This window comes from Mobula birostris, chromosome 12 (genome assembly GCF_030028105.1).
Source record: "Mobula birostris isolate sMobBir1 chromosome 12, sMobBir1.hap1, whole genome shotgun sequence".
NCBI classification, from domain to species: Eukaryota; Metazoa; Chordata; class Chondrichthyes; order Myliobatiformes; family Myliobatidae; genus Mobula; species Mobula birostris.
Genome location: NC_092381.1, coordinates 22,566,109 through 22,579,566, shown reverse-complemented (window position 1 = coordinate 22,579,566; position 13,458 = coordinate 22,566,109). Strand labels below are relative to the sequence as shown.

Genomic DNA, 13,458 nt, shown 5'->3' with positions numbered 1-13,458 from the left:
ATTTGGAACTTTTTTTGGGATATTAGTCTTATTTTAGCAATACAATCTGAGACACATAGTTATCAGACCTTGAGAAGCACAAAGGTAAGGGGCTAGAAATCTAGATGCACAACACAATCTTGGAAATACACAGCAGACCAGGCAGAATCTGTGGAGAGAGAAAGATTATTGACTTAAAACATTAACTGTTTTTCTCTCTGCAGCTGTTGCCAGATCTGCTGAGGTTTGGCTTGATTCCTTATTAACCATGTAACAACATATAACCATATAACAATTACAGCATGGAAACAGGCTATCTCGGCCCTTCTAGTCCATGCCGAACTCTTACTCTCAACCTAGTCCCACCGACGCGCACTCAGCCCATAACCCTCCATTCCTTTCCTGTCCATATATCTACCCAACCTAACTTTAAACTACAACATCAAACCTGCTTCAACCACTTCTGCTAGAAGCTCGTTCCACACAGCTACCACTCTCTGAGTAAAGAAGTTCCCCCTCAAGTTACCCCTAAACTTTTGCCCTTTAACTCTCAACTCATGTCCTCTTGTTTGAATCTCCCCGACTCTCAATGGAAAAATCCTACCCACATCAACTCTATCTATTAGATCATGTAAAATGGAAAATTCTTGATTTAAGATATCAGGTTTGTATTTATGTAATGTTTTTCCATGCTTTATAATGTCGTAATACATCAAGTAAATGGGAAAGAAAGACACAGAGGTTTCAGTACAACTGCTTTTTTCCTAATTTATTGCCATTCAGTTAATAATCTGTCTTCCTGTAATTGGCCCACCTCTCCAACATGGATAACCTCACATTTATTCATGTTATATTACATTTTCCATGTATTTTCCCACTTCAGGCTCAAGAATGTATCAAAGTGACTGAACCCGATGTTTGGACGACAATTTATCTGCTGGATTGAATTGGAAGGGTCGCGTACAGGCCAAATCATGGTGGCAGATTCCAGGCCCCAAAGCGTATTGAAGCCACTGAACCTGATGTTTAGACAATTTAGATTGAAAAGGTCAGGGTGTCTGGGTCCGAAGCGAGGGACAGGCTGGTTCAGCTTACTGCTCCACTCTGCGCTGAACTAAGGGTCCGTGGACAAATTTTCTTCATGGACTTCAGTTCAGAACACTATTTGCTTTCATTTATTGTTTGTATGATTTGTTTGTTCTCACCACTACATACTGGGTGTTTGGCTGTCTTCTTTTTCTATTGGCCTCTGTTTCATGGCTACCTGTTAGGAGACGAATCTCAAGGTTGTATACATACTTTGATAATGAATGAACTTTGAACACTGAACACTTCCTCAACTTGTCCAAATCATACTGGTGCTTCAAAGCACCCTCTTCATGTCCCACACTCATACCGATCGAGTCAGAAGCAAAATTAATGTTGCAGGTTGGTGACCTTTTACTAGAAAAATCTGTTTTTATTTCAGATTCCCAATGCCTGCATTATCCTGTTTCTCAGTGCTGTGGGTCTGCACTTAGCTGAATAAATCTTGATTCAGTTAGCTCACTGATGTTCAGAATCCCAACTCAGCAGAATGCAACCCATCATAGAGTGGTCACAGTTCAACCTTACCCTTCTAAGAAACAGTTCCCCGGATGTATTCAGAATGGTATTTTAAAAACTGAGAATTTGAAGCATCTGTCAACCAGTGAAATAAACTCTGGAAATATTCATTTTGCTCTCCTGGTACTGTACACTGGTTGCAAATGGTTTAAAGCACACATCCTACACACTGTTCTTATATCACAGTTAAAACATATGATGTGCAACAGTGGTTCGTTCTCTCTCGCTCTCGTAGCAAAATCCTACCTCAGAAAGGTCAGCTGTAATGAGTACGTCTACAGTACATATCATTTTTCACTTAAGACTCCCCTGACTGATTAACCAACATTGAGAAATCATCACACATTGAAAAGGTTACTCAGGAAATTCTCCCTGCTCCATTTCTCAGGATGCTTTTGATATCCCATCACAACTTCTCAAATAAACATAAGACCATAAGACACAGGAGCAGAATTAGGCCATTTCGCCCAGAATCTATTCCACCATGGTTGATCCTTTTATCCGCTCCTCAATCCCATTCCCTGGCCTTCTCCCCATAATCTTTGATGCCGTGTACAATAAATAACTTATCAATCTCAGCCTTAAATACACCCAACACCTGGCCTCCACAGCTGCCTGTGGTAACAAATTCCACAAATTCACCAACCACTAGCTAAAAAAATTTCTCTGCATCTCTCTTTTAAACAGCCATGCCCTCTTGTCCTAGGCTCCCCCCACCATGGGAAATATTTTTTCCACATCTACCATGTCTAGGCTTTTCAACATTCGAAAGGTTTCAGTGAGATCCCCCCCATCCTTCTAAATTCCAGCAGGTACAGACCCACAGCCATCAAATGTTCCTCCTTCCCGGAATCATCCTTGTGAACCTCCTCTGGACCCTCTCCAATGCCAGCATGTCTTTTCTTCGACAAGGAGCCCAAATTACATCTATTCTACAACAGGTATACACGAATCCTTTTCTTCCTCAAAGGAAGCAATTATATTGAAATACCTACCTATCCTAGACAGCTTTTATGAGCATGTGTCTTGCACTATATATGATGCATAAATGCAAAACTGCATTAATGTACAATCGGTTAAACGCAAGGTTAGAGATTGTGCAACTTACTACTATGTGACTTTTTCTCTTTTATAAAGAATACAATCTGGATGAGATTTGAATACGTGTATGTCAAAAAGATGAAAGCACATTCAGCAATAGAAAGTTTATTTTACATAGAAAAATTAAAATATTTCAATGAAATACGAGGGGTGATTGATATGTTCGTGGCCTAAGGTAGAAGGAGTCAATTTTAGAAAACCTAGCACATTTATTTTTCAACGTAGTCCCCACCTACATTTACACACTTAGTCCAGCAGTCATGGAGCATATGGATCCCTTCTTTGTAGAAGTCGCTGTCTTGGACCCTCAGAAAGTGGTCCACAGCAGGGGTGATTGATAAGTTCGTGGCCTAAGGTAGAAGGAGATGAGTTATTAACTTCAAACTTTCTGCATAATCACTCAAAGAGTTGAACTGCATGTGCATGTAAGTTGTACAACTCATCTCCTTCTATTTTAGGCCATGAACTTATCAATCACCCCTGCTGTGGACCACTTACTGGAGGTCCAAGATGCCGACTTCTACAAAGAAGGGATCTGTATGCTCCACGACCACTGGACTAAGTGTCTAAATGTAGGAGGGGACAATGTTGAAAAATAAATGTGCTAGGTTTTCTAAAATTCACTCCTTCTACCGTAGGCCATGAACTTATCAATCACCCCTCGTACACCTGTTATTTCTCTAAAAGCAAACGCCCACCAACATAAAAAAAGTAACTTTTCAACATCTCACTTACACAATAAGTTACCTGCATGGCACTATGAAATTAGAGAAGATTTATTGCCACAGGCCTGCTTGGCATAAAGTCAATGTCAATGCATTTCCAACATTGTTGCATACAGTATCTCATGTGAATGCTACTGGTTTCTAATTGTATCTTCATCTCAGAGTTGATTCACTTTTGTGACTGATCATGTTCAGATTCTTCAGAAATGTCATTCATACTGTAACATATGAAAATAAACCAGATAGTTGAAATTTCCAACATCACCTAATCATTCTTTAGACTGAGATTTTTCAGCTATTTTGGATAATTAATGATTAAACAAGCCATTTTAAATCAAACAGAAATTGGAGTACAAAATAGTATAGTTTCTTCCAAAGAATAAGTTAACAAGATCTTGAACGCATTTGTAATTTGCAGGGAATAGTTACTGTTTGACAATAAGTGCACATTGTTCCACTATCAAAAAGTCTTTGCATAGGCTATATAAAACTTCTCGTTTCTTTTGATGTTCCTGCTCCTTTATTAATAAAGGTCCATAAAATAGTGATTCATGTTATGTTGTCATTTCTTGGCAAACTTGTAACTTCTTTTGATCTTATTTATCTTATGTTGTTATTATAAAGTCACAGAAAAGTACCCCTACCATCCAGGTTCCATTATATTATTTTATGTTGTCATTTCTTGTCAAACTTATCATTTCTTTTGATCTTCCTGTTCCTTTATTAATAAAATTGAAAATAGTGATTCAACATTTAGTATAATACAATTTTCTACCTGTCCTGTTGTTCACTTAACTGTGGTGTACTTTGTCCATTAAATATCTAGCATCATGTCTAGAGTTCATTTCAATTAAAACACTTAATTCTAAAATATCACATGCTTTAGCTTATCAGGACATCGTATGAAACATTACGGGATGAAACAGATACCAAGCAAAGGTTGAAGAGGAGACAGGGAAGATGACTCAAGCCATTGGATAAGTACATGGGATGAGGGATATTGAGGGCTATGGACCAGGTGCAGACTGATGAAACTAGGCATAATAACAGCATGGCATAGATTGGCCAAAGGGCCTGTTTCCATGTTGTAGTGCTCTATGAGATAAGACCAGGAATATGACTTGCCATCAGCAGCTCAAATATGTTCTAACATTCAATGGGCTCATGACTGAGCTAAGGGTTTTAAAGGTGGTCTTTAGAAGGTAGAAAGAGATAAATTTGAAAGGATTATATCATTGTCATTAAGGATGCAACGACAAACAAATAATTTTTCTCTCTTTTGAAGATATTAATTTCTAGCTTTTCATCCCCCTCTTTGTAAATTAAGCTATAACTATACTTCATTATTTACTTATTGTGTCACTGAACCTCAAAAGCCTTTACCTCTGTGGACTTTTACCACAGCAGGACAGAAGGCAATAATGGAGAACTTCGCATTGATGATCAATTTTATCACGATTTGTTGCTGCATACAAAAGGAATCAGGTGAAATGATTTTTCTTGATCCCTCGAATTTTGATATCCATGAAAATTACAGGCAGCTTCAAGAATTGGATGGCTAATTTGTGTTCATGTTCTTGTGTAGAAGAGAATAATTGTGGATAAAGGAAGTGGGGTTAATTACGATTAATTAGTTAAATCAGAGGAAGGAGAGGAGCCAATGTAATTATCATGACCATAAGATATAGGAGAAGTAGGCCATTTGGCCCATCGAGTCTGCTCCGCCATTCAATCATGGGCTGATCCAATACTTCCAGTCATCTCCACTCCCCTGCCTTCACCCCATACCCTTTGATGCCCTGGCTAATCAAGAACCTATCTATCTCTGCCTTAAATACACCTAATGACTTAGCCTCCACAGCCGCTTGTGGCAACAAATTCCACAGATTTACCACCCTCTGACTAAAGTAATTTCTCCGCATCTCAGTTCTAAATGGATGTCCTTGAATCCTGAAGTCATGCTCTCTTGTTCTAGAATCCCCCACCATGGGAAATAACTTTGCCATATCTAATCTGTTCAGGCCTGTTAGCATTCCGGATGTTTCAATGAGATCCCCCCTCATTCTCCTGAACTCCAAGGAATACAGCCCAAGAGCTGTCAGACATTCCTCATACAGTAACCCTTTCATTCCTGGAATCATTCTCGTGACTCTTCTCTGAACCCACTCCAATGTCAGTACATCCTTTCTAAAATAAGGAGCCCAAAACTGCACACAATACTCTGTGTGGTCTCACAAGTGCCTTATAGAGCCTTAACATCACACCCCTGCTCTTATATTCTATACCTCTAAAAATGAATGCCAACATTGCATTTGCCTTCTTCACAACCGACTCAACTCGAAGGTTAATTTTTAGGGTATCTTGCACAAGGACTCCCAAGTCCCCTTGTATCTCTGCATTTTGAATTCTCTCTCCATCCAAGTAATAGTCTGCCCATTTATTTCTTCCACCAAAGTGCATGATCATACACTTTCCAACATTGTATTTCATTTGCCACTTCTTTGCCCATTCCCCTAAACTATCTAATTCTCTCTGCAGGCTCTCTGTTTCCTCAACACTACCCACTGCTCCACCTATTTAGCCACAAATCCATTAATCCCATACTCCAAATCATTGACATGCATCGTAAAAAGCAGCGGTCCCAACACCGACCCCTGTGGACCTCCACCGGTAACCAGCAGCAAGCCAGAGTAAAATCCTTTTTAGTCCCACTCTCTGTTTTCTGCCGACCAGCCAATGCTCCACCCATGCTAGTAATTACAAAGCAAGAAAAAGTGTCTCAACTAACCTCTTTCAGAAAGTCATTAAAAACAATTTACAATCATATTTGAAACTTGCAGGCTGGAAATGCATATTTTCTATGGTTAGTAATACCTACCACAATTGAAGAAAATGACATTTTTCAGCATATTTCATTGGCAGGGAAGAATGACTTGGTCCATTTAAGTCAGAATCATTAAGACGACAGTGGGCATTCTCCTGTCAGCAAAAAGTAATAAATACCTTACTTAAAATAATAAAGGCAGCTTCAGGTTCAGTAGCAATAAAAGTGTTAGAATATTAATGCAAATAGACATCAGAAATACAGTGCAGTTTAATTAAAACTGTCTGGCATCTCAATAATTTTTGTTGAAATCATTTTCTAGCAGTTCTTTAAATCTAAATGTTTGTAACGATAATCTGCAGCCTGAAAAGATGACAGATATCATGATTCAGCAGATATCCATTACAAATGGCCTACAGCCTCTCTGTTGCTGTGATAACTTCATACCAACCAGAAACGCAAACCGAGTTTAAAAGATGTGTGGGAAGAAAAGGTAAAGTAAGTTTTAAAATATAGGATAAAAGTCTGAGTGAAATTAAAAGAAGCTTGAGAAAAAGAGCCCAGTGAACTTTAAAGGAATGCAGGAAACAGAGTTCCTGTGAGTTTATATAAGCAGCAACAGGATTAAAGTAACTCCACTGGGGTAAGTAAAACAGTAAGTAATCTTATAGCAATAATATGTAATAGTATTTATAGTAATAGTATTTTATTCTCTCTCTTGGTTGAGATAATTTAATACACAGGGGTACTTCAGATCTGTGAAATGCATGGCTTGTGCATACAGCAACTCAAGATGCTTCCACCTCCTGGATATTGACAGGCAGAGGAAGTGTTGCACTTGGAACAGCTCCAGCTGTAGGTTTTGGAGTTGAGTAACATCTGACATCAATCACAAAACTGATCATTTCAGGGAGTAGCACCTTGCAGCTAACGAGAGTGCAGGCAAAGGGAATCGACGACTGTCAAACAGACAAAAATAATCAAGCTAGAAGGTATTTATCTCCCTGAGCAACACTCAATCTCAAAACTGGTGGGGGAAATGCACACAGACAAGGAAGCCAGAGCCAAGACCAAAATACAATGGGTGGCTCATCTCTACATAGGGATGAAGGGAGTAGAGAGAAGGGAAAAGAGAGGACAACAGACAGCATTTCTGTAGTTTTAGAAAAATCCTGTAGAGGAACAGCAAACAGCCAGAGGTTGTAGCCCACACCAGTATTAATAACAAAAAAAGGGAATAAGGCTCAGAAGGCACACTTTAAGGAGTACGGAGAGAGATCTCAAAAGCAGAAATCTCTAGATTATTCATTGTGTCATGATGCAGTGAGTATTGAAATGGGAGGAGAAATATAACTATATCCATTGAGGTTATTTCCTGTTTGGAGGCATGTATGCAGTAAATTGCCAGACTTAACCAAGCTCAAAATCAGATTTATTGACACTGACATACAGTATTGTGTAAAAGTCTGTCTTAGACACCCTAGATTTTTAAAATAAATTTTGTTTTAGATGGGTTTTTTTTGTCTTTGTATTAGTATGCAAGTACAAGAGGGCAAATTTTAGATTTCCAAACATTCATTTTCCAAAAAATTAAATGTTAGACCAATTTTTGTATTTCATTAAAGAAAGCACCATATTAAGTAATAGACCACTTTTTAAATTAAAAACTTGATTACTTTGTAGCCTGGTGCATGATTTAATGAAGATAACAAACAAGTGCTAATGATCAATGACACAATGAGTTGAATGAACTAAACTGATTAACTGAAACAGAAACAATCGGAAATAGAAGAAATTAAACTAGGCGAAGGACAACCAAATGAAAAGGTGAGGGTGTGGCAGATGTAACAGTTTAACCTTCAAATCATCAATTCTTACACCATAACAAGAATGAGCATAGCAACAAGACACAAGGTGGACATCCTGCATCAACAAGGTCTTTCCCAAGTAGAAATTTCACAGCAGACAGGAGTTTCCAGATGTGCTGTCTAAGCTCTTCTGAAGAAGCACAAAGAAATGGACAAGGTTGAGGACCACCAGAAACTGCCACAGAAACTGAATACAGCAGATAAGAGATACATTAAACTGATGTCCCTTCTACATTGGATGAAGTCCAGGACTACTGTCAGCTCTGAACTCACAGAAACGACTGGAACCCAAGAACAACCCTCTACAGGAGTAGTCTTCAACAGAAGAGTTGTCTTCAACAGAAGAATCAACAGCAGAAGAGTTGTTGCTAAAAATCCATTCCTCCGAATGGGAAAGAAAGCCAAGAGACTTACCCAAGCATAAAAAACACAAGCAATGTTGTGCTGAATGATGGCAGCAAGTGTTCTGGACTGATGAGTCAAAATTTGAAATTTTTGGCTCAAACAGGAGGCAGTCTGCCTGAAAAAGAGCTAGAGAGTGCTACATGGATGAGTGTCTGCAGCCAAGAGTGAAGCATAGCAGACGATTTATGCATGTTTGGGGATGCATTTCTGCAAATGGACCTGGTGATCTGGTCAGAATTAATAGAATCCTTAGTACTGAGAAGTACAAGCAGATTCTCAACCATCACGCAATACCATCAGGGAGGTGTCGAGGTGTCTGATCTTCATCCTGCTGCAGGACAATGACACCAAACACATGGCCAAGGTTATAAAGAGCTATTTCAACAAAAAGAACAAGGAATTCTGCAACAGATGATATGGCTTCCACAGAGCCCTGATCTCAAAATCATCAGGGCTGTCTGGGATTACCTGGAAAGACAGAAGCAAGCAAGGCAGCCAAAATCTGCAAAGAACTGTGGCAAGTTCTCCAAAATGCTTGGAACAACCTACCAGCTGATTTTCTTATAAAACCGCATGACGCCACTTAACCAGCCAACCAACTTTGCTCCTGTACATCTCTTAGTCGCTATCTGAGATTCTGTCTTGTAAGCGGTATCATCGGAAAATTTATGGATGGCATTTGTGCTGTGCCTAGCTATACAATCGTAAGTGTAGAGAAAGTGGAGCAGCAGGTACACAAACATCCCAGAGGTACGCCTGTGTTGACTGTCAGCGAGGAGGGGATGTTATCACCAATCTATACTGGCTGTAGCCTCCTGATACGGAAGTCATGAATGCAGTTGCACAAGGAAATACTGAGGCCTAAGTTTTGAAGCTTGTTAATTAATACTGAGGGATAATGGTGCTGAATGTTGAGCTGTAATCGATATACTATGGCCTGACGAGGTATTGCTGTTATCCAGGTGCAGTTTTACCCACTTGGAGGATGTTCTAATGTCAGCCTTTGAGACAGATTACTGGGTCACCAGATACCGTAGGGATTTCCACAGTGTAGTTTTATTCTCCCTTTCAAAGCATGCATAACAAAAAACATTTGCTTTTTATTAATGATTTAATCTTGGTTATAGTGACTATAATTTCCAAATGATAAAAATCTTGGAGGTGAGACGAGTTGTGTGGAGGATAGAGTTAGGAGTTCAAGAAGATGTATAGGCTGTTGGAATGGGTGGCAGATAGAATTTAATGCTAAGAAACTTTTCCATAAAGAATGAGAAGCTATATAAACTACAGGACATAATTTCAAGTGGATCATAAATACAGTGAGATCTGGGGGCAAAAGTGCATGGTTTGCTGGAAAGAGTAAGTAACAAAGTGGCTAAATAGATTTCTTATAAAGATAGGAAGCAGACTCAAAGCCAAAGTTGAGTTTATTGTTATTTGTGAAAGTGATAAAAGTGGTTATAATGTTGCTAAACAACAGTGCTTAGTCTTTTATTGGTTGATTCAAGGACAAAATGGTTAAAGAGTTCAAACATTCAAAATCATACTTAAAAACGAGCAGTTCTTAAACAGCGGAATAATTGTATTGTTCTGTCAAAGGATGGCAAAGACACAACACAGAAAAGTCCTCCTCCATTACATGATTTTGTACGTTAACAATTTTCAAACATTTAGTGATGCAGTAGTATATTATACTGATTCTGCACTGACATTACTTATTACTTATTAAAATGCTGACTTTACTTATTCAAGTCTTATCACTTAAAACATAACTATGCTTAGAAGCTGTAATGAAACCAATTGGAAATGCAATACAACACTAACCGTATTTGGAATCAGAAGCTTTCCTGCTGAACATCCTTCTAATCTTGATTTAACATATTCACTAGACAATCCAGGTGACTTGTCAGTGGAATAGCCCAGCTTTGTATTATATTGCTCCATGGCAATAAAATCATTGGACATTGCACTTAACATTTCCAAGTTACTCTTGCTAGCCAGGTTAGTGAGTTTCAAATTTTCTTCAGTTTCTGCTTTTGGAGAGCTAGAGAGTAAAGCAGCACCCTCATTGGAAGTATCCTTAATATCTTGTAAGCTGATGTGTCTGGGGTTGAAAGACTGTTCAAGACCTTCTCGAATACTGTTAGAGTAATGCATGGAATTTAATGCTGAACCAATATCAATCCCATACATATCATTAACACTAAAAGATATATTCATGTTTTCGGCAAAAGGGTAGAAGCTCCTTGCTTTCACTGTAAAGTCTTTTCTATTCTCAGCTTCATTTTGAAGGTACAGCATGGGAGAAGGTGCCTGCTGTTTTCCCTTTGCTCTTTCAAATCCAGAAATTTTCACTTGCAGCCTTGTTACTTCAGATTCCTACAATTAGAAATGGAAAACACCACATGACAACAATGTCTTTATGAAACTGCTTATCCATGCTTCCCATTCTGATTCACATCATACAAATTCTGCTGTGGTAAACTTGTAGTGAAAAACCGGGTGCCATGGTAGTGTAGCAGTTAGTGCCACGTTATTACAGCTTGGACACCAGGGTGCAGAGTTCAATTCCGACATCACGTGTAAGGAATCTGTACATCCTCCCAGTGGAATGCATGGGTTTTCTCTGGGTCCACCAGTTTCCTCCCACAGTCCAACGACATACCAGTGAGTAGGTTAATTGGTCACTGTAAATTGTCCTGTGATTAGGCTAGGGTTAAATTGGGGGCTGCTAGGTGGTGCAGCTCAAAGGGCCAATTCCACACTGAATCTCTAAATAAAATAAAAATAAAATTTGGAATACTATATAATTTAAGTCTCAATAAAGAAATCTGTATTCTGTGCTAGAAAGTTCAAAACTTATATTACAACTTTAAATGTAATTACATTTGTTATGTTTAAAGAAATATGCAGAGCAAATGAAACAAATTAATTTCGAAGGGATAGGGTTTCTTACAGTTGTCAGGCTAAAGAAAAAATCATGTGAGTTCTGAAACATGCTATTTCAAAACAGAAATAATTGTGGAAGATGCAGAAAACATATCACCATGTTTAACAACTTCGATGTCTCACAATCCTGTGGACAGTGTTGGAAACTGCAGGGTTAAAAAGACCCTGATGGGAGTTATATACTATCTCCAAATAGTAGCCAGGATGTGGGGTACAAACTACAACAGGTGCTAGAAAAAACATTTTAGAAAGGTAATGCTATAGTGGTAATGGGGGCTTTCAATATGCAATTAGACTGAAAAAATCATGTTGCCACAGGATCCCAAGAGACAGAATTTGTAGAATGATTTGTAGAATGCCTACAAGATAGCTTTTTAGAGCAGTTTGTAGTTGAACCCACTAGGGAAAAGGCAATTATGGATTGGATGTTGCGTAACGAACCATATTTTATTAGAAAACTTTAGAACGTGATCATAACATGACAGAATTCACCCTGCTGTTTGAGGAAAAAGTTAAAATTGAATGTATTAGTATTACAGTTGAGTAAAGGCAATTATAGAAGCATGAGAGGGGAGCTAGCCAAATTTGATTGGAAGAAGATCCTAGTAGTGATAAAGGTACAGCTGCAATGGCAGGGGATCCTGGGAGCAATTCAGAAGACACAGGATCATTTCATCCCAAAGAAAATGATGCATTCTAACTGGAGGAAAAGGCAAGTGTGACTGACAAGGGAAATCAAGGACAAAAACAAAAGAGAAGGCTTACAATATTACCAAAAAAAAAAAAATTGGGATGCTAGAGGATTGAGAATTTTTTTTTTAAAGAAGGCAACTAAACAGCAAAAAGAGGAGAAAAGACAAAATAAGAAGTAAAGATGATACCAAAAGCTATTCAGATATGTAAAGAACAGAAGAGAGACAAGAGTGGACACTGGAAACTGACACTAGAGAAGTAGTAATGGTGAAGGATGAATTGAATAAATTTTTGTGTCAACACACATCAAAGTTGCTGGTGAACGCAGCAGGCCAGACAGCATCTCTAGGAAGAGGTGCAGTCGACGTTTCAGGCCGAGACCCTTCGTCCTGATGAAGGGTCTCGGCCTGAAACGTCGAATGCACCTCTTCCTAGAGATGCTGTCTGGCCTGCTGCGTTCACCAGCAACTTTGATGTGTGTTGCTTGAATTTCCAGCATCTGCAGAATTCCTGTTGTTTGCGTTTAAATTTTTGTGTCAGTCTTCATTGTGGAATACACCAGCAGTATTCCAGAAAATTGAGAGTCGGGGCAGAAGTGAATGTAGTCATTATTACTAAGAAGGTGCCTGGGAACCACAAAGATCTGAAATGTGGATAAGTCACTGGAGAAGGTAGCTGAAGAGATTATGGAGGCAACAGTGATGATCTTTCATGAATCACTAAAGTCAGGAATGCTGGTAGAGGACCAGAAAAAATCCAAAAGTCACCTCATTCTTTAAGCAAGTGAAGCAAAAGACTGAAAATTATTGTTCCGGTACCTAAAAAGACCAAGGTAACATCTCTGAACGACTTGCGTCCTGTCACACTCACCTCAATAATAAGCAAATGCTCTGAGAGGCTGGTCAAGGGCTACATCTGCAGCATGCTACCACCCACACTGGACCCCTACAATTCGCCTACCGACACAACCGATTGACAGATCATGCCATAACCACAGCTCTACACATCGTCCTTACACACCTGGAGAGGGGGGATGCTTATGTGAGAATGCTGTTCTTGGACTACAGTTCAGCATTCAACACCATAATTCCCTCCAGGCTCGACAAGAAGCTGAGAGACCTCGACCTTCATCCTGCCTTGTGTAGCTGGATCCTCGACTTCCTGTCAGATCGCTGGTCGGTGGTAAGAGTGGGCTCCCTCACCTCTGCCCCTCTGACCCTCAACACAGGTGCCCCTTAGGGCTGTATACTAAGCCCCCTCCTTTACTCTCTGTATACCCATGAAACTGTGTCAACACAGCTCCAATCTG

At 39.2% G+C, this 13,458-nt stretch overlaps 1 protein-coding gene across 6 annotated transcripts in view; it reads right to left on the bottom strand.

Moving 5' to 3' along the window:
* Nucleotides 1-3,322: 3,322 nt before the first annotated feature.
* Nucleotides 3,323-13,458, bottom strand: part of ccdc18 (coiled-coil domain containing 18) — a 132,935-nt gene continuing 122,799 nt past the window's right edge. For 5 of the 6 annotated variants that reach the window (XM_072273455.1, XM_072273453.1, XM_072273456.1 and 2 more), the window contains 3 exons: nucleotides 10,332-10,886; nucleotides 6,289-6,389; nucleotides 3,323-3,628 (listed from right to left, as the gene is read on the bottom strand). In XM_072273455.1, the coding sequence (XP_072129556.1) occupies nucleotides 3,580-3,628; nucleotides 6,289-6,389; nucleotides 10,332-10,886 (705 nt within the window). In that variant the 3' untranslated portion in view covers nucleotides 3,323-3,579. Of the gene's footprint in view, nucleotides 3,629-4,054; nucleotides 4,129-6,288; nucleotides 6,390-10,331; nucleotides 10,887-13,458 lie in introns of all 6 variants that reach the window. The other variant, XM_072273454.1, reaches the window with a different exon arrangement.